The sequence below is a fragment of the Panthera onca genome, chromosome B1 (genome assembly GCF_046562875.1).
Source record: "Panthera onca isolate mPanOnc1 chromosome B1, mPanOnc1 haplotype 2, whole genome shotgun sequence".
Lineage (NCBI taxonomy): Eukaryota > Metazoa > Chordata > Mammalia > Carnivora > Felidae > Panthera > Panthera onca.
In genome coordinates, this window is record NC_138342.1 from 155,467,743 (window position 1) to 155,493,090 (window position 25,348).

At 38.0% G+C, this 25,348-nt stretch overlaps 1 protein-coding gene across 1 annotated transcript in view; it reads right to left on the minus strand.

Moving 5' to 3' along the window:
* ELP3 (elongator acetyltransferase complex subunit 3) overlaps positions 1–25,348 on the minus strand; it is a 98,836-nt gene that overhangs the window by 36,333 nt on the left and 37,155 nt on the right. Inside the window, exons 8-10 of the mRNA XM_060653672.3 lie at positions 17,037–17,198; positions 14,511–14,637; positions 3,935–4,128 (exon numbers count right to left, since the gene is read on the minus strand). Coding sequence (XP_060509655.1) covers positions 3,935–4,128; positions 14,511–14,637; positions 17,037–17,198 — 483 coding nt within the window. The remainder of the gene's footprint in view (positions 1–3,934; positions 4,129–14,510; positions 14,638–17,036; positions 17,199–25,348) is intronic.

A 25,348-nucleotide genomic window follows, 5' to 3' on the forward strand; every position in this document is an offset into this window, starting at 1 on the left:
AGTTTTTGATGTCAGAAGAAATCCATCCTGAATAAACACATTGCCACTGTATGACACAGCTACTTGCTAAACAACCAGATAAGGAATAAGGCTGCCCTTCCCCCCATGAGGTTCCCTCTTTCACAAAGCCCTGGGTAACCTAGATGACTGACCACCTGAGTGGCCCCATTTCTTCCTTATCACACCCTAATTCCCATTCCTATTCTTTAACCATAAAGAGTGAACCCACAAAGCCCTAGACACTACACCCTTGGATCCAAATAAAGGCCGAGGTCCAGGTTCATGCCTTTCCCTTCCTACCCCACAACCTCACTGTGTACCCCTCAGGTTTTCTGGGTACCCTCCAGGACATTTGAGTAATAAATGTTGTTTCTCAGGGCGCCTGGGTGGTTCAGTTGGTTAAGCGTCTGACTTGACGCTTAGCTCAGGTCATGATCTCGCGATTCTCGAGTTTGAGCACTGCGTCGGGCTCTGTGCTGACAGCTCAGAGCCTGGAGCCTGCTTTGGATTGTGTCTCCCTCTCTCTCTGCCCCTCCCCTGCTCACGCTCTCTCAAAAATAAACATTAAAAAAAATTTAAATGTTGTTTCTTAAAGTCCCCCTGATGGTTTTTACTGAGGTGCATCCTATCATGATAAGCAGTTGAAAAGCTGGTCCAGCAACATGGTCCCCTTGGGGGAAATGTCTGTTGGGGCTCACTATGAGTAATAGGGGCCAGCTGAGTGCCTCAGGTACTCAGAGCTGATAGGATTGCTATCATTAACACAACGGAGAGATTTGTTGCCATGCTCTGCTACTGGGAAGTAGTATCTTCACTTATATCTAATTGTTCAAGTCAGTTAAATGCAAATAATCTTTTCCTTTTGTCTTTGTTAATACTACTTATTACATCTTTGTTTTTAATACAATAGTATTAGTTTACATTTTTTGGAACAATCCTAAAGTTACAGAAAAAGTCCCAAGTGTATTTCCTTAAATTATTTGATGGAAAATTGGGAACAAGCTGTTCCAACACTCCCAGCATACTTATAGTAGTTCCTATGACAGGGATCCTCTCTTACACAAGCATAACATGACCATCAAAATCAGGAAACTAACACTGGTACTTCACTACTGTCTAACCCTAGACTCCACTACAGGCTCACCACTGCCCAAATAATGTTCTTTATACCGAAAGGATCTAGTCAGAACCTTGTGTTGTATTTAGGGGTTGTGACTTTTTTAGTCTCCTTCAATATGAAACTCTTTCCTTAATTCTTATAATTTTGAAGATTTCAGGCTTTTTAGAAAATCCCTCAATTTGGGTTTGTCTGATGTTGCCTCATAATTAAATTCAGATTATGGCACTTTGGCTGAGTCACACAGAAGTGACTCTGTTTTTGTTTTGTTTTTTTTTACATTTATTTATTTTTGAGAAACAGAGTGAGACAAAGCGTGAGCGGGGGAGGCGCAGAGAGAGAAGGAGACACAGAATCTGAAGCAGGCTCCAGGCTCTGAACAAGTGGCCAGCACAGAGCCTGATGCAGGGCTCGAACCCACGAACTGTGAGATCAGGACCTGAGCCGAAGTCAGACGCTCAACCCACTGAGCCACCCAGGTGCCCCGAAGTGACTCTATTTTTAATACATACTATCAGGTGGCACATGACTGTGCCTTGTACTATTACTGATGCTATTCACCTTAACCAGCTGCCAGTCTTCTCTAAAGTTCTTTCTTTCTGCTCTGTAATTACTAAGCATGTTGTAGGGAGGTACTCTGAAACAATGTGCAGTCAATTCTCGTTCTTCACAGTAATTATGTTCTACAAAGTTGTCGTGAACATTAAATTAGTGAATAGTAAGACATTGCTCTGAGGGGAAAAAACAGGGCTAGGTTCCTGTGAACCTCTGGACACAACATTTTCATTAACTGACCAACATACAACATTGTTTCACACGTGTTTGTGTTTAAGAACACCATGTATTGCGGACAAACTAACACTGAACTCCCAGCCAATAGTGCTATAACTCAAGGCTGAATGAAACTTCTCCAACAAATGTATTTTCTCTATAAGGCACATGAGAGCCTTCTTACACTACACAACATTTCAGTACTACTTATGGGCCATTTTAAACAGTGAAATCACCAAGAAACAGCACAAAAAATGCAAAGAATGTAGTACTAAACAGGTTATGAAAAGGACACACACACACACACACACTATACTTATTATTTATTACATTTACAATTATTTCTGTATCTACCTATCTGTTGAAAACCATGAGTTCACACCAATGTCTCCTATTCTAAAACACTATGGGGCACATTCTTCTTCCTTTTTCACACTGTGATGTCCTTTTCAGGTAACACAAAATCTAGCTCCCATTAACCTTAATATTATCTACTTATTAGATCAACCCTCTGCAAGTAACCAATCTTTTGTTGCTGTCCTTCTCTCTGCACCCTGACATCCTCCTCGCCCTGCTCAGCCCTCAGTGAGAATGCCTTTTCACCACATTTGGTATGCAAGAGACCACACTGTTCACACTGCCTTGTCCACAAGAGCAGCCTACACATGCTGCTCTGAGCCTGTGGCCCCCACGTCTGTGCAGATGCCTGCACTGTTCAGCACCTCCTACTGCCTTTTGAACTGAACGGTTTCAGAAGGGTTGAAAAAGAAGGGGGAAGACAATGCAAACAATTTTGGCAGCTGAATTTCCTTCAGTATTTAAAAAAATAAATTGCCGAGATCATCTAGGCAATTTAGATCCTTAAATTGGGCCAATAATATAAAAAAAACCTAAGAAATCACTATGTTGTGGCAGAAGTATGGTGTGAACATCCTTCAACTTTTAAGCAAATCCATTTATGCTCTTGATAATTTTCCTTTAGTTGATACTTCTGCTTGTTTTCAGTATTGTTTCATATTATCAGGGAACACAATTGTGCTCAGTAGAGTAACAGTCACAGTCACAGCAATTGATTGCACATGCACATGCACGTGCAATTGATTGCACTAGTCACCTTTTCACTGTGTATTTGTACTACTAGAATCTGGGCAGGTTTTGGCAAGGTGGTGAAAATGTGCCTTACTGACCAGTAAATACAGGAATGGCTTTGTCAAGATTGTAGGTAGATAGGTAACTTTTTGGCTCCTAAAACTTCCTCAAGGTTATGTTTCTTGTAAAAAAAAAAAAAAAAAAAAAAAAAAAAAAAGTAATAAAGGCCAGGAATGCAAATGAGATCTTTGTTTTTCTCTCCTAGGAAAAAAGCAGTTAAGATGATTTCCTTCATGCCATCAGGAACAGGTCAGTCGTTCTCCACACTTACATTAATATCTGGAAAGAATGGAATTGTTGCTACTCTTTCTTTTTTCTTCAGAGGCTCTACAACAGGGATAACAGACACACGGCTACACCTCCTCCTTCCATCCTCACTACTGTATCTAGTCATCAGCTCCTAGAACCAAGCATCATGCCTGTTACCATCTCAACGCCATCTCCTGGCACATCAATCAATGGCGAGATGAATACATGAATAAGATACTGGCAAAGTGGCTTGAACACACTGTCCTTTCATTTCCATCCCTATGTACTTACAGCATTCCAGGGTCCCATTTTTGATTAAAAAAAAAATTTCAAACCCCTCAATATTAAATCAGACTATGCTCATTTTAGAAATTATAAACAAGGGGTGCGTGGGTGGCTTAGTTGGTTAAGCATCAGACTTTGACTCAGGTCATGATCTCATCGTTCTTTGTAGGTTTGAGCCCTGTGTCGGGCTCTGTACTGACAGCTCAGAGCCTAGAGCCTGCTTTGGATTGTGTCTCCCTTTTTCTGTCCCTCCCCCAATTGCACACTGTTTCTCTCTCTCAAAAATAAACATTAAAAAAGAAAAAAAGAAACTGTACACAGACTCATCACTGATTACTTCTGGCAGAAAAGATAACACACTACCTCTGCACTCGGTACACTCGAGTCCATGGAGGCACAAGAGCAAGGATCCGAGCCACCAATTCGATCAGGTCACTAGGAGAATAACTTTTATATCTTCCTGATTTCCAGAGCTCATAAAGCCCAGTTCCACGAATCACCAGGGTAGGGTAGAGTTTCAAACCATCAGGACGAAAAGCAGGGTTCTCAAAAAACTCCTGTGAATGGAGAACAGAAAATTACCACTCCGTTAGTTCTGCAGAGATTGGTGAAGTTTTGGTGGTCAAGTTTCAGTCCTGGGCCAAGTTCTCTCACATACCTACACAGTCCTTAGACTGCTTTTCCTTTCCATCAAGGGAGAGGATGCAGACAGAACAGAAACTCATTGTTTTCACAGCCTCACTGAAGCAAGCTGTGTGTGTGCTGGGTTACAAAGCCCTCGTTAATCCAGCCCCTGTCTATTGCTGCAGTCTCAGCTCCTGCCACCCTCACCACCTTGCCTTTCTGCCTTTGCGAAGGCAATTTCCTCTGCCTGGAAAGGACATCAATTTTATTTCATCTAGCTAATCTTCAGGTCTCAGCATGAATGCCAATTCTTCAGAGAGGCCTTCCTGACCTTCAAATACAAGTTGCTTCCCTTAAAAAAATATTATATTGTATTCTGTATTACTATTACTGCTTGCTTAATATCATCACACTGATAATTTATCTGATGCCTGCCTTCACCTCTAGACTGTTTCTTTCCTTAATAATAGATTTAATTGTTTAAACTTCTAAAAAGTCGTGACAGAAATCATCACTTGCCTGCAAAACCTAAAATGCTTACCAAATAGCCCTTTGTAGGAAAAGTATGCCAATCCCTGGATATGACTATTTTGTCTTCAGGCCAGCTGGCACTGTTCCTAACCTGGGATACACACTATTTGTTATCTAGACACTGAGAAATACATCTAATTTATCTACTCTGACATAGTCATTTCCTGTACTATATCATCCCAGCTGGCTTTATTTGGGAATAAAGCAAGGAGACACCACGCATTACCCTTTCCATGACTTTGCACTGCTCATTTGCTTTTAATTTTGCACAATGTGTGATGGAGGAATGAAGGTGGACTCAGTTTCCTCTAACCCCACCCTGGCATTAGGATCTATAAAGCCAGCAGTACTGCACCTTGTGAAACCATAACAATGCTTTTTATTTCGTGCTACATTCTTGCCAAGCTTTCCATTGCTTAACTTGCTTTTCAAAGAAATGTAACTATAGACTTTTCGATCTCTCTCATTGACTTGTGTAATATTCTTAAATGCTGTATTCTTTGTGCATCATTTGGTCCTAGGGATATTCTTCTGTAATTGCAATGTAATTTTCCCTGTAACATTTATATATTAAAGATTCATCAGGCCTTTGATAGTTTATAGCCACCCAAAAGAATACATATGCAAGTCATTCTGTACCTAGTTTTGAATCCATATTAGAACATGGTATTTCAGAGGAGCAGTTCAGGTGCTTATATGATAAGTTTAGAAGGTAGATGGGCTGATAAGAATGATGATAGACGAAACTGCTTCTGGACTTCTGGCTAAACATGGAGAATTAAAATATGTGTTTCCTTCTTTTCCCTCCAAAACCACAGTAAAATAACAGAGATGATTTTTTCAAAAAGTGTAAATCCAGAAGAACAAAGAGAATATCAGAGGAGATGAAGGTGGAGGGGAGAGAGGACTGGCCCAGTGATGGTAATACATTTTTGAAAGACAAAAATGAAGACTGGTAAATGACTTTGCAAGTATAGAAAACTGTAAACAAAGTATTTGCAAAAGGGGATACCAATGAAAGACCAGCTCAGTTACACTACAGTCCCAGAAAGGCTCATGAGTCAAAAGTACCAGGAACCAGGCAGGATAGAAGCAATCATGGCATCAAAGTGTATACATGGAGGGATTTATCCCTTATTCCTTTGCCCTTCCCATAAGAATTCTACCTATTTGTTCCCTGAAGAAACTGCTGGATTCTGAAATTCCAGGTACAAAGGAAAGTCTGGGTGGGGATAAAGGCTGGAAACAGGGAGATTAAGTGAAAGTCAGCACACTGACTAGTGGATTCCCTGCCTTGCTCCCCTGATGCCAGCAGTCAATTTTCTATGACCTATTCATACTGCCAGCCCCCAAACAGGAAGTTGGAGAGTTCATCTCTGGATTAATCAAATGGCCCTAAATAAGAGTTCAAGATACTGACATTCAAGTACTGCTCTTTTAGTCCCTTACTTTTAAAGTATGACCATTTGGCTAAGGATCACCAGAAACTTGCGGAAAGCCTAGAAAAGAAAGGGCAGAACAAAACAAAAAGGAAAAAAAAAAAAGGAACTGAGAGGAAAGAGGCATTGTGTAAAGGAGAATAAAACTTAAAAAAAAAACCAAAAACCTTTATAATTTCTTCAGAGAGATAAGAGAAAATATATTACATCCATTAAACACGAATAAAATGCTAGAGAAAAATCAAACAACCAGGATGTAAGAAAGAACTTTTGAAAATCAAAGCCATTACAAAAATTAAAACATGTATTAGAAAAGTTGAAAGACAAAGGATAGAATATAAGAAGAAAGCAGGAAAAAAAGGACAAATAGGTAAAAAATTTATGAAAATTCTTGATGACGAATGTGAGATCTAACATTTGCTTAAGAGGAGTTTTAGAAAGAGAACACAGAAGGGGCGCCTGGGTGGCTCAGTCGGTTGAGCGTCCGACTTCGGCTCAGGTCACCATCTCGCAGTCCGTGAGTTCGAGCCCCGCGTCGGGCTCTGGGCTGATGGCTCAGAGCCTGGAGCTTGTTTCCGATTCTGTGTCTCCCTCTCTCTCTGCCCCTCCCCCGTTCATGCTCTGTCTCTCTCTGTCTCAAAAATAAATAAACGTTAAAAAAAAAAAAATTAAAAAAAGAAAGAGAACACAGAAAATGAAAGGGGAAAATTATCCAGTGGTACAACAGATGACAGACCCTTCAAAATCTAGCACAATTAGTTAAAAAAAAAAAAAAAAAAAAAAAAAAAAACTCTTGCTAAGATACATTACTGTGGAATTTCACAACATATGGGATAAAGACAATTTCCTAAAATATTCCAGAGTAAAAAACAAACCAACCCATCCAGGTTACATACATTATAGGATTAAAGAGTAAGGAATATAGGATGAGGAATAAAAAAGATATTGTGCTCCTTAAGAGCAGTATGAAAAGCTGCACGGCAGTGGTGCAATGCCTTAAAAAAATTATTTTACAGAATTCTGTAAGTGTGAAGGTAGAACAGAGCCATTTTTTAGCACGCAAAAGGCTTACTTCCCATGATGAATTCTTCCTCAGGAAGCTGCTGGAAAATGTATTTTAGTAAAGTCAAGGAATAAACCAATAAACAGGGTTAACTTGGAATCCAGAAAACAAAGTATCCAAGCCACGAGAGTGGTGACAAGAAGCCCCCAAAGAGGACACTTGTGAAGTAGGCACAGAGAACTGCCAGTTCAGTTTGGAGTTGGAAGAGGGGACATCCAGGAGTCATGGTGCTAGCCTAAAAAATTAACTGACAGAATATCTAATAAGTTAGGACACTGATAGAGAGGCTTTACCATTGGGTGGGTACATTTGAAAGTTACAGGTGCACAGAGAACAAGGTAAATAATAATAATTAAAAAAAAGACAACTGTTAACTCTAGAAAGAAACAAATGGTTGTTCAAGAAAAGAACGTTAGTATATTTCATGGCTCCATGTCAGTAATCATTTATGTAAAAACTGTAACGTAAACATTGACCATTAACTACTAATGTAACTAAAATAGTGATGTAACAATATTGGGAGAATGGGAGCAGAGTATTAAAGAATGAACTTTTCAAAGACTATAACAGAAAGACAAGAGAATCGATCTAAAACTGACAATCAGGAAAAAAGCAATCCAAGCCTGGTGGTAAGAAATATAGAAGTAAATACCAGGGCAACAACCCCAGCTACAACAGTTGAAAGTGGCAGAGGACTACTGTGTTTGTCATTTTATTATGTAACAGCTTTTCTATGATAGGGATAAAAAACTGAATAAACGTCATTCTGGTACCACGTGAATGGCAAGTAGAAGGGAACACGGCTACTGGCAGGGCGACTTGGCTGAGGAGCCGTTTCACTGTGCAGGTGAGCTGAGGAAAGTATGAACTCCAGTTGCGGCAGTGGGATGAAGAGGACATGACGACAGCTTTGAAAGATACGCAGAGGGAGAAACTGACAGAATGTCCCGTGGAATTCGACTCAGGGTATGAGGGGACGATCACAGCAGCAAAGATTTACTGAGCACTCACTATGTGCCAGGAACTTTTCTAAATGTGTTGCATGTATTTTCTTAGCAAATCTTCATAACAGGTTGATACTATAATTAATATCATTTTTGAGATGCGGAAACTGGGGAACAAAGCAGTCAAAACAGTCTGCTACTAAGTGGTGGGGCCAGGATTCAAACTGGACAGTCTGGCTCCAGAGTCCAAATATTCTCTACCTGCTCCTGAATGATTCCTGAATTTCTGACTAGGGAGAGTATATGGATAAAGGGGCCACCAACTATGATAGGAAATACAAGAGGAAGGGGGAACAGATAAATATGTCTATACTGGACATACTAAGTTCTAATTACATGTATGGCATCTGGTGCTAGTTGAAGAGTATTAAGTAACTGGTCCTAGGAGCCTAAGGCTTCAGGCTGGAGAGAAAATGAGGCTCACTAAAGCATACGTGGTCAAGTTAGAACAACAGAAGAAAGGTAATCATACAGAACAGAGCAAAAGATGGAACCTACATCTAAATGGAGGGAAGAAAAAGAAGATAGGGCAGAAAGAGGAACAGTCCTGGAGGTAAGAAGAGAGCCAGGAGATAGCAGAATCACAAAAGCCAGGGAAATGAGAATCCCAAAATGGAGACACTCTTTAACAATAACAAATGTTAAGACTGAATAACATGACAGGAGAGAAATATTCTTTGTGTTTGGAGATTAGGAAGTATTTTACAACATTTGAAAGAAGAGTTTCAGTGGGAGGTGGAAGCCAGATTGCAGCGGATTTGAGAAATGAAGGGGAGGAGGAGACAGAGACACTGGAGCGTTTGTAAAATGACCTGGGTGCACTCAAGGAAAAGAAAAGAGGGTATTGCTGTCTTTCACTGTAGTCACAATTTGACTTTTAAAATGAGACATGTATTCCTTTGATACAACTAAAACATAACTAAAAACAGAAAGAGGTTTAAAGTTTTGTTTAAAAAAAACCTCAAAATGGATAAAGGACCTGAATGTGAGACAGGAAACAATCAAAACCCTAGAGGAGAAATCAGGAAAAAAACCTCTCTGACCTCAGCCGCAGCAATTTCTTACTTGACACATCTCTAAAGGCAAGGGAATTAAAAGCAAAAATGAACTATTGGGACCTCATGAAGATAAAAAGCTTCTGCACTGCAAAGGAAACAAGCAACAAAACAAAAAGGCAACTGACAGAATGGGAAAAGATATTTGCAAATGACATATCGGACAAAGGGCTAGTATCCTAAATCTATAAAGAGCTCACCAAACTCCACACCCGAAAAACAAATAACCCAGTGAAGAAATGGGCAGAAGACATGAATAGACACTTCTCTAAAGAAGACATCCAGATGGCCAACAGGCACATGAAAAGATGCTCAATGTCTTTCCTCATGAGGGAAATACAAATCAAAACCACACTGAGATATCACCTCACGCCAGCCAGAGTGGCTAAAATGAACAAATCAGGAGACTATGGATGCTGGAGAGGATGTGGAGAAATGGGAGCCCTCTCGCATTGTTGGTGGGAATGCAAACTGGTGCAGCTGCTCTGGAAAACAGTGTGGAGGTACCTCAAAAAAATTAAAAACAGACCTACCCTATGACCCAGCAATAGCACTGCTAGGAATTGACCCAAGGGATACAGGAGTGCTGATGCATAGGGGTACTTGTACCCCAATGTTTACAGCAGCACTTTCCACAATAGCCAAACTATGGAAAGAGCCTAAATGTCCATCAACTGATGAATGGATAAAGAAATCGTGGTTTATATATACAATGGAATACTACTTAGCAATGAGAAAGAATGAAATCTGGCCATTTGTAGCAACGTGGATGGAACTGGAGAGTGTTATGCTAAGTGAAGTAAGTCAGGCAGAGAAAGACAAATACCACATGTTTTCACTCATATGTGGATCCTGAGAATCTTAACAGAAGACCATGGGGGAAGAGAAGGGAAAAAAAAAAGCTAGAGAGGGAGGGAGGCAGACCATAAGAGACTCTTTTTTTTTTTTCTTTCAATATATGAAGTTTATTGTCAAATTGGTTTCCATACAACACCCAGTGCTCATCCCAAAAGGTGCCCTCCTCAATACCCATCACCCCCCCCCCCCCCGCCCATAAGAGACTCTTAAAAACTGAGAATAAACTGAGGGTTGATGGGGGATGGGAGGGCGGGGAAAGTGGGTGATGGGCATTGAGGAGGGCACCTGTTGGGATAAGCACTGGGTGTTGTATGGAAACCAATTTGAAAATAAATTTCATATTAAAAAAAATAGAGTTTTGTTAAGATCCAACTTGACTTGTATTTCAACATCATTCAGGTCACACACAGTCATTCATAGTCAGACTTCCCTTCACCTAGAAAAGCTAACACAGAAAGATGCCATGGAAGGGGTGCTTACCTAAGAGCTTGGAGACTCACCACTGACTAACAGTTACTTAATCTCATGGAGCCTGTTTCCTCAACTGAGGAGACTATAACAGGTGGTCTTTTCTGATATAATACTCTTCTTAACCTGTACCCTATGACACTATCTTAAGTAGTAAGCCTTTAAAACAAGGCATTAAAAACAAAACAAATAATAAGAAATGCCTCTAGCCATCCCTGCCAAACAGTAACTTAATCACATTGGCTTTGGGGGGGAAAACAGCTCAGTGGGGGTGGCGGGGGGGGAACTTGTGAGTGTCCAGCATTAATGGACTTTGAAAGACTTCTGGTAACTGACAGGAGATTCTGAAGAGAAATTTTTCCTGAAGAGAAATAGACATTCTTCATGCATTTTTAGCAATCTTAGCTTGGATATCCAAGAGCAGTCTAATTTTTAAATTAATAAAACACCAAACCAGCTAAAAGTTATTTTGAGTAATAAGTAAGCTCTATCTGAGGATAGGTGGAAAGGGCGAAGTTAAGAAAAAAGAAAACTTCATTTCTGAGTTACTGGAAAATAGAAGTAAGTGCTATGTATCACACACAGCTATACGCTGTGCACCTACCACTGGATGAGAGTGTGAATTTGCAATAAACAGATGCAAATAAACAGACACTAAGAGTAGTGACCGAGAAGTGACCTAAACAGCAAGGTGTAAGATCTAGACAATTTATAACACGTATACTGTTAAGCATACAACCCAAGATACGGCTGTGATAATCTCAGTAGGCTGGGTAGTAGCTTTATGGATCCGTGCCAGGAAAGGCTATCCTGTCCTCTACAGAGATAACATTTTGTAGACTTGTGTAATTATACCAGCAGAACCCCAATTTAGCAACCTTTCCTATGGAACAAAACACATTAAGGAAAATATATCTGTGGGTTGCTAATGATGTGACAATAAAATAAAGTAGGGAAAAAAGTTTTAAAGTATAAAATATTACTGCCTACTAGTTCAGGAAAGGTTGTGAATTCCAAATAGACCCAAACAAGATTTCCTAAACAAAAACTAGTTTTAAAAGTTTTATGTGAATTTTTATTGGAGTGTATCTTAAATACAGAAAAGTACACAAACTCCAAGTGTACATCTTGACAGATTTTTATAAATCATGTAACCAGCACCCAGATACTCAAATTAAGAAAAATCGTATCAAAACCTTAGAAAGGCCACCTCATACCTATTTCCAGTTACAATTCCACCCAAAGTTTTTGGACTTCATATTAACAGAAATGTGTTTTAGGTGGTCTTTTGGATCTGTTTTCTTTTGCTCAATTTTATGTTGAAGAGAGTCAGTCATGTTGTTGCATAAGGTTGTAATTCATTATTTTTTATAGTATTTCATTGTATAACTACATCACTATTTACACATTCTTTTGTTAATGGACACTTGGGTTCTTGTTGCTCTGATATTACCAACAGTACTTTGTAACCATGACTTTTGGTAAATATATGTAGGCATTTCTGCTGAGAATACATCTAGGCGTACAATTCCTAGGACATGGGTATGCATATGTTCATAATTAGCAGATAATGTCAAACAGTTTTTTTTTTTACCATGATATACCAATGTAAATTTACTGCCACAAGCAGTAAATGAAGAAAGAGTTCTAGTTGTTCCATACTCTTACTAACACTTGATTTTGTCTTTTTTCATTTTACCTCTTCTTAGCTTTTCTGGTAAGAATACAATAGGAACGCATCATAGTTTAAAATTTCATTTCTTTGAAGATTAATGACTTTAACAACTTTTAAATATGTTTACTGGCTGTTCAAATATTGTATTTCTGTAGTAGTGCCTGTTCAAGTGTTTTTGCCCATTCTCTTATTGAGCTTTCTGCTTTTTTCTTATTGATTTGTAGAAATTATTTAAGATAATTTTAAATTAATTTTGCAGAAAATTTTTCTCTAGAGAGAAATAGGATTTCTCATGTTAGCTCTATTTTGTCACTCATTTATGTGCTGGGATGTAGTCAGAAAAGAAATAATATAGTGTTTATATTCTCTTTGAGTTTTTCTGAAAAGATTACAAACAAGGAAGACAGATCTGTTTACATGAAGGGTTATCTTTGCAATATTATCACTGAACTTTTCTTTATTTTGAAGACACTAAGGAAAATGAATAGTAAGGCTCCGCTATTTGCTATTATTTGAAACATGCCATAATTTTTTCCCCAAGGATACTTAAAGTTATGAATTCTAGCTATATCCCTGATTAACCTAAGAGCTGTGCTAAAGAAAAGTGTTTCAGGGGACTTTTAGGCTTGAAGCCTGAGTACCTGGCTATTAACTACTGAGGAGAGGTTATTAGATTCAAAATCTACTACACAGCTAACACGGGGGAATTAGTAACAGGGACATTTATGAATTAGTACTATCTTCAGTTGTAATTCATGGGCTTAAAAATAAAAAAAAATTAAAAGGAAAGAAAGAATTATTAATGTCACAAGTAAGGCAAAGTGAATTCCATTTTTCTAAATAGAGTAAAATATTTTTGTGAATAAAATAACTTAATACTTTCATCCTCTTCTCTCCAAGAATATCCCTAAGGCACTTTCCCTATCTGAGAATCTAAAGGAAAAAAAAAAAAAGTTCTTACCAATCTCATTTCCCAACATGTGACAGAGAGTAAAAACAAACAAAAACCCAGCCAACCCGGAGTTAGATATTAAAATATCAAAGAAGAGAAAACCCAGAAAAAAACCCAAACATTTTCTTTCACTATTTAAGGAAATCCTGAAAGAGAAAGGCAGTTCTAAATTCAGAAGCATCTGAAGAAATCATAAATAAACAGGATGGATTTGACAGCAGATACAAAAGTGAAAGGCCCAAGACAGGCTGGGTAAAAATATGTGTAACAACTATAAAAACAAACAAGGAATCTATAATGTCCTTACCTAGAAAGTTCATCTAAATTAACATTAAAAATAGTCATATCCAATAGAGTAATTGGTCAGAGAACAAAAATGCACAATTCTAAAAAGATGAATTATGATTATTGCATGCAAACCTAAAAAGCGTATTAATATAATTACAAAATACAAGTTGAAATGACATTTTTATCCACTAAATTAGCAAATATAGAAACATTATAACTATGTGTGTATATAAATATATAAACAGGAGAGTGTTACTTGGGGAAAAAATAACCCTGCTAAAGTGAGTATAAATTGTTATAACCCTCTGAAAAGCAATTAAGTAATATGGAGAAACTCTTGAAGTGTTTATACCTTTACCTGACAATTCTACTGCAGGGAATTTATCCTAACGAACAGTGCTAAATACTACAAAAAGTTATAGGCATCAAATTGTTTACCTGCAGTGCTATTTACAATACAAAAAACTGGTAATACCTTCAATTTAAAAAATTTGGAAGTAGTTAAGCAAAGTAAGGCATATTTATTCAATGGAAATTAAGCACACATTTAAATATGTTAACATTGACTAACACAGATAAATGCTTATATAACATTAAGTGAAAAAAAAATTAAAATAATTACTTATCATATATATGTCAGTTTGTCTGTGTGTGTGTGTGTATGTCTGTGTGTATATCTATATCTATCTATCTATCTATCTATCTATCTATCTATCTATATACGTCTGTGTGTATATCCCTCTGAAAAGCCTAAGCATAAAAAAATCCTAGAAGGAAGTACATTAAAATGTTAGGGTTTTATTTGGTGTGGGCACTGTGAAGAATGACTCTTCTTTGTTTACAGTGTTCTACTCTTCCATAATGAGGACATATTGCTTTAATAATGGGGGAAACATTAGCAGCAAATAATCACAAAGAGCAGAGGGTGTAGAAGCAGCATGCAGAGGCAGCCTAAATCAGCCTGGTTGAAGACAACACTTACTGTAAACTGTTCAATGTCCCTCTCTAGTCCCACATTTGGCAGATCAGGCATCATATGAGCCACGACTTTGAAACCAGAATCCTTGGCCAGGTGAAATGACTCGCAGACTGCCTTCACAGTGTGGCCCCTGAGGAAAGAAAATTCACTACCTGTTACACAAATAAAAGGGCAAGAAGGTTAACACAAGAAACAGAGGAAAAACGATCTATAACAGTGGTTTTATAACGAAGACTAATATGGCTGGGGAATAAAAATCTCAGAAAATCATTTTTATGTCTCTATCTCTGAGAAGGCCTGGAAATAAATCATTTCACTTCTGAGATATTTCTCAGAAATTCCTCATGTACCTACTCAAGGTTCTGACAGTAAATGACTGGGGTAACCAGAGTTAATGTCTACTAAAATTATTTGGTTTAGCATCATCAGCCAAAGTAAGGTTACTAATATACATATTTAAGTTAAAAAAAAAAAAATAATGGGCTCAAAACCAGGCAGAAGCAGCCTCTTGTGATGCTCTTTCCTCTAAAAACCTTTTGAAATTATTTGTAGAAATAAATTAGGTGTCATAGAGTGACACCTATGTACAAAATAGATTTCACTCTGGTGGTCTGCAAGGTCCTTTAAAAATGAGAAAAGTGAATGATATAGTGACAGGGCAGAATCATTTGCGGCCAGCTGGATAAATCACCTTAACATTCCAGTATCACATCCAAGTAGGAAGCAAGCCCAAGAACAATTTGGGGCTACTAATGACTGAAGCCCTATGTCAATCCTTTCATCTTTGAGACATTCCCGTTCACCACAAAAAATTCCTAGAAACATGGACTCCAGCCCACTCTGGATGTTCCCATCCATTTCCAATCTCTTTTTGCTAATCATTTCCCAATTTATATGACTAGGCCAGGCCTCTCTCCTGACACACCATCCAAATATCCAGTACTCTAAAACTGTACTGTCAATTGTACAATACCACAGTCTCTAGGCACAGTCACTCAGTTTATATTAATTAATTAAAATGAAAAATTTAGTTCCTCGTACTACCATATCGGACATCGTAGGTGTAGAACACCTTTCTTCTTTAACACCTTCTTTAAACACCTTCTTGTTTAAATGAGTGCAACAGTCTCTTAACTGGTCTTCCTTCTAGCTTGTTCTTCTTAATCCACTCCCATACTGTGATCCTTACAAAGGGATCTTTCTAAAACGTAGGTATGCTCCTATCACAACTTAGTTTAGTCTGTCCTCAGATTAAAGCCCAAACTCCCTGGGCTGACTTCTAAGGTTCCTCATCATTTGGCCACCCTGGCTTACCTTTGCAGCCTCACCTCTTACCACTCTCCTATCTCATGCTCTATGCTGTAACCAACTTAACCTACCCCGAATCCCCGAAATATGCCATATGCTCAGGAGTTTGCTTGTATGCTTCTTTCCGCTTGAAATAATCCTCTTCCCCACCTAAGTCATACTCTTCCTTTAAGCCTCAGGTCTGACGTCATTCTTTTCAGAAAGCCTTCCTGACCTTCAAGAGACTCTTCCCATCTCCACAGGTATGACTCTTGATTACAGCAGCAGTCAAACCAGTGTTTCCGGTTTAAGCCTCCCCCTACAAGAGTGCATTCTACTCAGGTTAATCTTTCTTAAGTCTGATATCTGTGCAATTCTTCCCTGTGTTCAAAAGTATCTAACAGACCTCTATTACCTAAAGGAAAGATTCCTCCCTCCTCAGCCTGGCATTCTTCCTGGTTGTTTCTAAGATGCTGACTGGTGTAAGTTTCCCTAGTTCTCTTTTACTTCCTTCTCCTACCACAACCCCCAGTCATGTCTGCCCCTCCCAGTAAAGCAGACCCAACTCAACACATACCAATTCCCTGAAGCCTGTCTTTACACCTACAGTCAATGATCTGTGCTGCCTAATAAAGTCCTAAAATCTTTTGCTTTTCTCTAATTCACCAATTAATCATAAAGTTCCTTACACAGCTAACCTTTCATGTGTGTCTTTTCTCCCCAACTTAGTGATCTATTTCTAGAGTTCTAGAAGAGAGCTTCATAGGGCTCTATCAATCCTTATTTCTATCCTTCCTTACCTCCCAAATTTCTCAAAGCTTACAACCATTGCCCACCAACCTTTCATTACTCTGCCGACTGGCATCTGCTTCACAAAAACTAATCTTTTAAATATCACTTCGACTTCCTTCTTATTCAAACCCATGCTCCTCGCCTTCTCTCCAGCTTTAAACAACTGACCTTGAGCCCTGCCTTCTGCTTTCCATATGGGAAAGGCTGTTTATGACAGGAAGAAATAAGAGCATGTTTACAGGCTACTGGAAAAGAGCCAGTAGAGAAAAGGCTGGAAATCAAGGAATGGGGATGGAATTAAGAGCAGAGATAGAAGAATGACTCTGAGGAGAAGGAAACCTATCCATCCTTCTCTAAGATTGGTAGCAAGGTGGAGAGAATGAGTGTGAACATAGATATAATCAGTGGGAGTAGAAGAAGGCTTGTGCAAAATCATTTGCCCCATCTTACCTGTTGGTATCTCTGGCCACATCTTCATAGACACTCTGTACCCCAATCTCTAGCCTTGTGCAGCCATAGGTCAGCATGTCACTTAAATGCCGCTTCATACAGTAATCTGGTCTGGTCTCAATAGTAATACCAATACACTTTGTGAGGCTTCTCTCAGAATACCTGTAGAGCAAATCTAAAAGTAAACAACTTGCCACACTTTAGGACATTTGCTCCCATTTAAAGGACTGTCTTCTCTTAGTCCTCTCAGTATAAGACAGTTATTAAGAGCATGGCCTCTGGAGCCAGACTGTCTAAGTTCAAATCCTGGCTCTGCTACTTCCTAACTATGCAAGCAGAAATGTTATTAACCTCTCTGTGCTTTGGTTTCATCATCTGCAAAATGAGGCTAATAGTACCCATAGGACTGACATGAGTTAACTAGCATACAGTAGTGTTAGCATCATTATTATCATTCTTATTCTCCCATAGTATGCTGCAACCATAATCTCCTTGCAAGCAGCGATTTCAACTGTGAAAACCCCAGCAACCGTTTTTCATACAAGTGAAAACTATTCTGCCTTACTTACTTCCCATTCCATATTTTACAGTCATATTAAAGAAAAGGAAAGAAAAAAAAAAAAAAGAAGGGGGTAAGGTATGTATAATGATCATAGGAATATTTTAGATAAAATGTCTTCTATATACACACAAGTCATTCTGCCAAGTCTATTAATCTTAGCAATGGTTTACAAAATTAGGAATCATTTTTCTTGTTCACTAACACCAGATATCAAAGTAGTGAATAATACTTTAGATTCAAGCTGCTTGAGTTAATGGCCTTACTGCGGGCCCAAAACCCAGAGATAAAAGTGACCTGCTAAGGGGGCTGCTGATGTGAAGGGATAGGAGCGGACATTTTATAGAGGCCACTGTGGCCAAGCACTATGCTATACGCTCCATCCATATAGAATGCTCCATCAGCTCTATGAAGTGTGTCCTCTCATCTCCATTTCACAGATGAAGAAACTGATGTTCAAAGAGATGAAATACCTTGCCAAGGGCACAGAGCTCATAAAGTCCAAGTCAGGATTTGAAATTGGATCCACCTGACTTCTAAATCCTTATTCTATATTTCACTTTATCCCATTGCTTAGATAATTCAGTATGGAACATCAGACTTCTCTTTTCAACTTCTCTAGTGTCCTAGAACCCAATGACTTTTTTCAGTGCACCCTTCCACGGCTTTCTCAATTTTGGGGGAGGGTGAGGGAAGCCTCTTCTTTTATTTATTTTTTTCCATTTAATTTCCTTCCTTCCAAAAGAGTTCATAGCTCTTTCTAGAAGTATAAAAATCATAAAATTTCCACAATTTTGTAACTACTCCTTTAGGTTCATTTCTTCATTGTCAGTAAAAATGGACTCACTTAATAACAGTTATTAACAAAGTTAAGAATCACTGAACTGGGAGGACTAATTCTAAAATCTTTCATTCTCAACATTCAAACTCTTCTGCAGTGTTTATTACTGTATTCTGTAAGGTTTTACACAGGATTACCAGAGGCAACAGGACTGAAAGTAAACAAGTAGCCCAAAGTTACTAAAAAAATGTAACATAAGACAGAAAAAGAGCTCAGATTTTATCAAATCTTGCGTAAGACAGGATACCAAATCATTCCGCTTTTTTGAAATGATTAAATCAGAAAGTCTCATGCCTCTCAAATAGGTGGGTACCGAGACCTGCAGTAACAGAAGTACAAATGCCATGGATAAATGTAACCTTCTTTGAATTACCAATTGTTGTGTTTGGGGAAAATTATTTAAAAAAAAATTAAAACAAATATTCCAATATTATGGAGAAAGAAAATTACAGGAAGAGTGATTAAGAAAGATGAAAGCAGGAAACTCTAAATTAGTGTATTTAAGAAAGTAAATCAGAACATCTTAGAATCAGGCATTCCAAATTTGCATCACAAACATATATATATATATTTTAATTAATTAATTAATTATTTAATATATGAAATTTACTGTCAAATTGGTTTCCATACAACACCCAGTGCTCATCCCAAAAGGTGCCCTCCTCAATACCCATCACCCACCCTCCCCTCCCTCCCACCCCCCATCAACCCTCAGTTTGTTCTCAGTTTTTAACAGTCTCTTATGCTTTGGCTCTCTCCCACTCTAACCTCTTTTTTTTTTTTTTTCCCTTCCCCTCCCCCATGGGTTTCTGTTACGTTTCTCAGGATCCACATAAGAGTGAAACCATATGGTATCTGTCTTTCTCTGTATGGCTTATTTCACTTAGCATCACACTCTCCAGTTCCATCCATGTTGCTACCAAAGGCCATATTTCATTTTTTCTCATTGCCACGTAGTATTCCATTGTGTATATAAACCACAATTTCTTTATCCATTCATCAGTTGATGGACATTTAGGCTCTTTCCATAATTGGGCTATTGTTGAGAGTGCTGCTATAAACATTGGGGTACAAGTGCCCCTATGCATCAGTACTCCTGTATCCCTTGAATAAATTCCTAGCAGTGCTATTGCTGGGTCATAGGGTAGGTCTATTTTTAATTTTCTGAGGAACCTCCACACTGCTTTCCAGAGCGGCTGCACCAATTTGCATTCCCACCAACAGTGCAAGAGGGTTCCCGTTTCTCCACATCCTCTCCAGCATCTATAGTCTCTTGATTTCTTCATTTTGGCCACTCTGACTGGCGTGAGGTGATATCTGAGTGTGGTTTTGATTTGTATTTCCCTGATAAGGAGCGACATATATATATATTTTTTTAATGCTTATTTTTTGGAGAGGGAGACAGAGTGTGAGTGGGGGGGAGGGGCAGAGTGAGAGAGGAAGACACAGAATCTGAAGCAGGCTCCAGGCTCTGAACTGTCAGCACTGAGCCCAACACAGGGCTTGAACCCACGAACTGTAAGATCATGACCTGAGCTGAAGTCGGACATTTAACCGACTGAGCCACCCAGGCATCCTACAAACCTCCCTATTAACTGGTAGTGTTATAAAGCCTCCAGTATTTCTTAAAAGGATGCCACTGAGTTAGGAAGCTCTGCAGCACAACAGAAATTGTTGTGTGCAACAGAAATTGCATCACTGGGAAAAAAAACTAGAGGGTGGGTAAGTGCAACTCTGTCTAGAGGAAAGAGAAAATTACCGGCTAATCTTTCTATTGCACAGGTCATCTAAGGCATACAGACATACAGAAGAAGCTGCTGCAGGGATGATAGGGTCTCTTCGTAAGCAGGCGGAATATAGTATAAAGACAGAAACAAACCCTATTCTCAATTTAATTCCATTTCAAAAATGTGTTTCCTTTGGAAGGAAATGTCATTACCTTTATCAGGCAAAGAAATGGAGGAATTAAAAAATAATTACAGTTTTTAAAAGCAAACACTTCATGTTCACAAAAAGCTTTTACCACTATATTCTTTTTAGAATTGCATTTTCATTTGAAAAGCAATTAAGCAGAAACTCTTATCAAATTTGAATGATAAAAACAATGAAGCATTGTCCTAAAGAACAGAGTATAAGGTCATCTTTCCTATAAGATCACTGTATTTTTATTAGGATTTTTGTTAATGTTCTTTTTAGGCCTACAGCCACTGAACCTGCCTCTTCATTTAACAGAGGTATAAAGATATTAATGATTGTTCTGTAAATATTTACATACAGGCTTTCAACTACTCTAAGCAAAATACGGCTTTCATGGCCTGCTCTAACATTCTGTTATTATTTAGGTAGCCATCCAATAGGATGAGTCTCTTTTAGTACCTAGCTCAACCCCCATACCTTCCCGGGGTCAACAGAAGTCTTAAGCTCTTGAGTACCTAGGAAATGTGCCAAACATTTTCCAACCTTGATCATAAACCCAGGTCTTCTGATTCCAATTCCACTGCTCTTTTTGTGATATTACAGGGTCATCTTAAATAAATCTGGAGACCACCAGTATGGGGCTACACATAAGTGCATCCTACACTTTTTTTGTATGCCACAGTAGTGGCACCAACTACAAAAGATGCTAATATGCTCTGCAAAGCCAAATGTAACTTAATAACTTATGTTGACAGTATTTTTTTTACAAGGTTGGGGGGGTTGAGTTGAGATGGGACAATACCTTCAGAATTTAAAGCACGCAAAAACTAAATGCTACCCAGCCTTCAAAATATAACTTAAATTACAGTTCTCCTTCCCCAACATCTTCCCAGAGCCTCGCATAACTTTGTAACCCCACTCCCAAAGCATCTTGCCTATGATATGAACACAGTTTGCCATGTTATTTGTGGATGTTTGTGCATCTAGACAGGAGGTTCTTGGAAGGCCAGTAGGCTCGAATATATTTAGAGGTAACTGCTTTAGGGCTTCAGCACTAAAAACTCTCCTTCAATATAAAAAAATACAAATATGAAGAATGAATAAATGAATCAGGCATAACCAAAGACACAGAAGGTCTCTCTTTACTCCCATGGCAGCCTCTAGATAATTTTGCTGGTTATCTTTCCTCTTACAGAGTCAACCCTAGAAGGTGCCTAGCATTAGACCAGGTATTCTATTGAAAGTAATAATACAGTGGCGCCTGGGTGGCTCAGTTGGTTAAATGTCTGACTCTTGACTTTGGCTCAGGTTATGATCTCGCGGTTTGTGAGTATGAGCCCCACATCAGGCTCCATGCTGGCAGTGTGGAGCATGCTTGGGATTCTCTCTCACTCTCTTTTTCTGCCACTTCCCAGCTCACCCACCCACTCTCTAAGTAAATAAATAAACTTAAAAAAAAGTAACAATACAATAATTCTTGTGCTAGAGATGCTAATCTAGCTGCAAGAAATGACACATAGATAAAATCAAGAACTACCTAAGAACAAAGAGCTAAAAGTGGCAGAAATATAAACATACATTATTTCTGGGTTCTATTTATAGGAAGAAAAAAGTGAACTATAATAGTGATTATCCATGGGGTGCCTGGGTGGCTCAGTCGGTTAAGCATCTGAAATGGCTGAGGTTATGATCTCACAGTTCGAGGTTCCAGCCCCACGTCAGGCTCTGAGCTGACAGCCAGGGTCTGGAGCCTGCTTCAGATTCTGCATCTCCCTCTCTCTGCCCCTTTTCACTCATGCGTGCGCGCTCTCGCTCTCTCTCAAAAATAAACATTAAAAAAATAAAAATAACTATACCTATTACTAACTCGTTGGTTGAGGGACCCCAACCAAGAGGACACTGAAGGAAGGCAGCAATTCGATGTTAAAGTCTCTGTTATCTTCTGGAAACTACATGAGTCACTCCAAGAAGGCTATGGGTATCAAAGACCGCTTCTCATTGCTATCAGTCGTTGCAGTCCTCTCTAAAAAACCTCCGTCATCAATAAAGGTGGCTATGTCTTAGTCTAGTCCTGTGTGAAATCTCACTACAGCTCTAGGCCTAGGTTCCTGAAAGCCCTACAGAACCTTTCCTACATAGACCTCACCCTGCTCAAAGCAAAGTGCAAAGTAAATAAAAATGGTACATAGATGGAATGTTAATTTTCATTTGTCATAACGTACAAACTCTCTTCTGTATCTACAATCCCAAAATCGGTAAGTGGAATTTATAAACTTCTTTGGACAACCAAAGATTTGTTTGAATTGCCAAATAACATCTGGGGTTACTGGTACAACTGGTACAATTCCTCAGTAGCAGTGCCACAGAACAAATTCTTTTTGATATAATCATACTTGGAAAATTTCTCAATACAACTTTATGCTCTGTACAATGCTATGCTGGTGGTATTCTAGACTTATGAATGACCGATTTGGGTGTTTGATGATTTAAAAATAATATTTTTTTCCTTTTTTTTTTTTTTTGTTTTGTTGAGACAGTGGTCAAGTTTGCTTCCTAGATATTGATTGTTATGTCAAATGACCGATAAAACAGTAAGGTTCTACCCAACACACACCAAGGAAACAAACAGAATTTTGATTTTTAGATGAGTACAACTTATGAAAAACTAACCTGATGACTTTGTGTTTTAGGAACTAATCAGGGACCCTTGATCCCTATCGTGTTAGTTGACAAAGTTTAAGGTATATTAAAAACAACTCATAACATTTTGGGTTCTGTTTCTTGCGACAGCTGACAAGAATGCTATCAGACAGTTAAGAACTAACAGCAAAGCATTATTAATAGACAAAAATCACAGTTATTACACATTCTTTTAACATTACATTCACATTCAAATTTAAGGACTATATTCATAAATGCATTATAGAAAAGTTGTCATTGTCAGAAAATGACTGCTATATGAAAAATAACTTGCAAACACATCTTTTAGATAAACATTCTCATTCCAATAAAATTCTTCAAACCACAGAATGTCAGAGAAAGAAGTAATTTTAGAGATAATATAGTCCCACCTCCTCATTTTTATAGATGAGGAAACTAAAACACAGAATACATAAGTGGCTTAAATTAGGTAATAACCTAAGATAATAACAGAAATAAGTCTGGAACCCAAGTCTCCTGATTCTTCATGCACAGTTCTTTACACTATGGTTATTTAATAATGTTTACTTAGTACTTTCTATCCCTAAGACATTGTGCTAGATATAGGCACAATGTGTCTCTTAAGAAAACATTGCCTATTAAAGGAAACAGGGAAAAAGTGCATTATACAGAATTAGACAATAACAGTATTCACTAAAACTATTATTTTTGGCTACTGAAAACCAAAGTGAGGGGATGATTAAAGTAGTAGATGCAAATATACTCGCACCAATAATTACAGTAAATGTTAACAGATTACCCTCCAGTTAAAAGACAATATAAAAATGAGTGAAAACCAAGACTCAACTACTATAGACTGCTGTCTAGAAGAAACCCACTTTCAATATAAAGGCACATATGGGTGGAAAGAAAACGGATGGAAAAAGTAATACATAGGGAAAACAGTAAACACATGAAGACTAATAAATTAACATCAACTAAAGGAAACTTCAGGGATAAAAACATTTCATAATGAGTAAAAGTTCATACATAAGGAAAAACACAGAAATCATAAATATGTATGCACCTAATAATTGAGTCTCAAAATAAATGAAATAAAAATTAACAAAACTGAAAGGAGAAATAGAGAATTCTTCAATCCTGATTTGAAATTTTAATATCACTCTCTCTTAGCAACCGATATAACAGAAAAAAGTAACAGTATCAATCACCTGAATTTAACTGATATTTATAGAACATTACATTGAACCAGTGTAACTGATATTTATAGAACATTACATTGAACCATTGAAAGAATACATATTCTTTCAAATATACATAGTATGTTCACCAAGTGAAACCATATATGCCGGGGCCACAAAATGAGTCTCAATTAAAAAAAAAAACAAAACAGGGGCACCTGGGTGGCTCAGTCAGTTAAGCATCCGACTTCAGCTCAGGTCATGATCTCGTGGTCCGTGGGTTCGAGCCCCGCGGGTTCGAGCCCCGCGTCGGGCTCTATGCTGACAGTTCAGAGCCTGGAGCCTGTTTCAGATTCTGTGTCTCCCTCTTTGTCTGACCCTCCCCTGTCCATGCTCTCTCTCTGTCTCAAAAATAAATAAATGTTAAAAAAAATTAAAAAAAAAACAAAAAAAACTTAAAAAAATTAAATTATATAGAATAGGCTCTCTCTGATCCAAATGGCATTAAATTAGAAATTGACAACAAGATATCAAGAAAGACTCGCTTTTGGTAATTTGGAAATTAAAGAACCCATTTCTATATAACTCGTAGGTCAAAAAATATGAAGGACTTAAAAAAATATTTTGAATGGAATAATAATTAAAATACAACATACCAAGGTTTGTGGGATTCTGTCATAATAATGCATAGAGGAAAACTTAAAGCATTGAATACTTACATTAGAAAAGAAAAAAGGTCTATAATGAAGGCCAAGCCTCTAAACCTTACTAAGTCATAGAAAAAGAACCATAAAGTAAACCCAAAGAAAGTAGAAGACAATAAAAAAAAAAAAAATAAAGCAGAAATCAATGAAATAGAGGACATAAAATCAAAAGTCAGTTCTTTGAAAAGAATAACAAAATTAATAAACCTCTAACTAGATTAATCAAGAAAAAAAGAGAAAACACAGATGATCGGAACCAGGATTGAAAGAAGGGTGATCACTAACATTATATAGACATTAAAAGCATAAAAGGGAATATTATGAACAACTTAATACCAAATAGTTTGACAACTAGGATGAGGTAGACAAATTCCTTGAAAAATACAACTTACCCAAAATGGACACAGATGAAACAGAAAATCTGAATATCTCTTTCTTTATCTATTAAA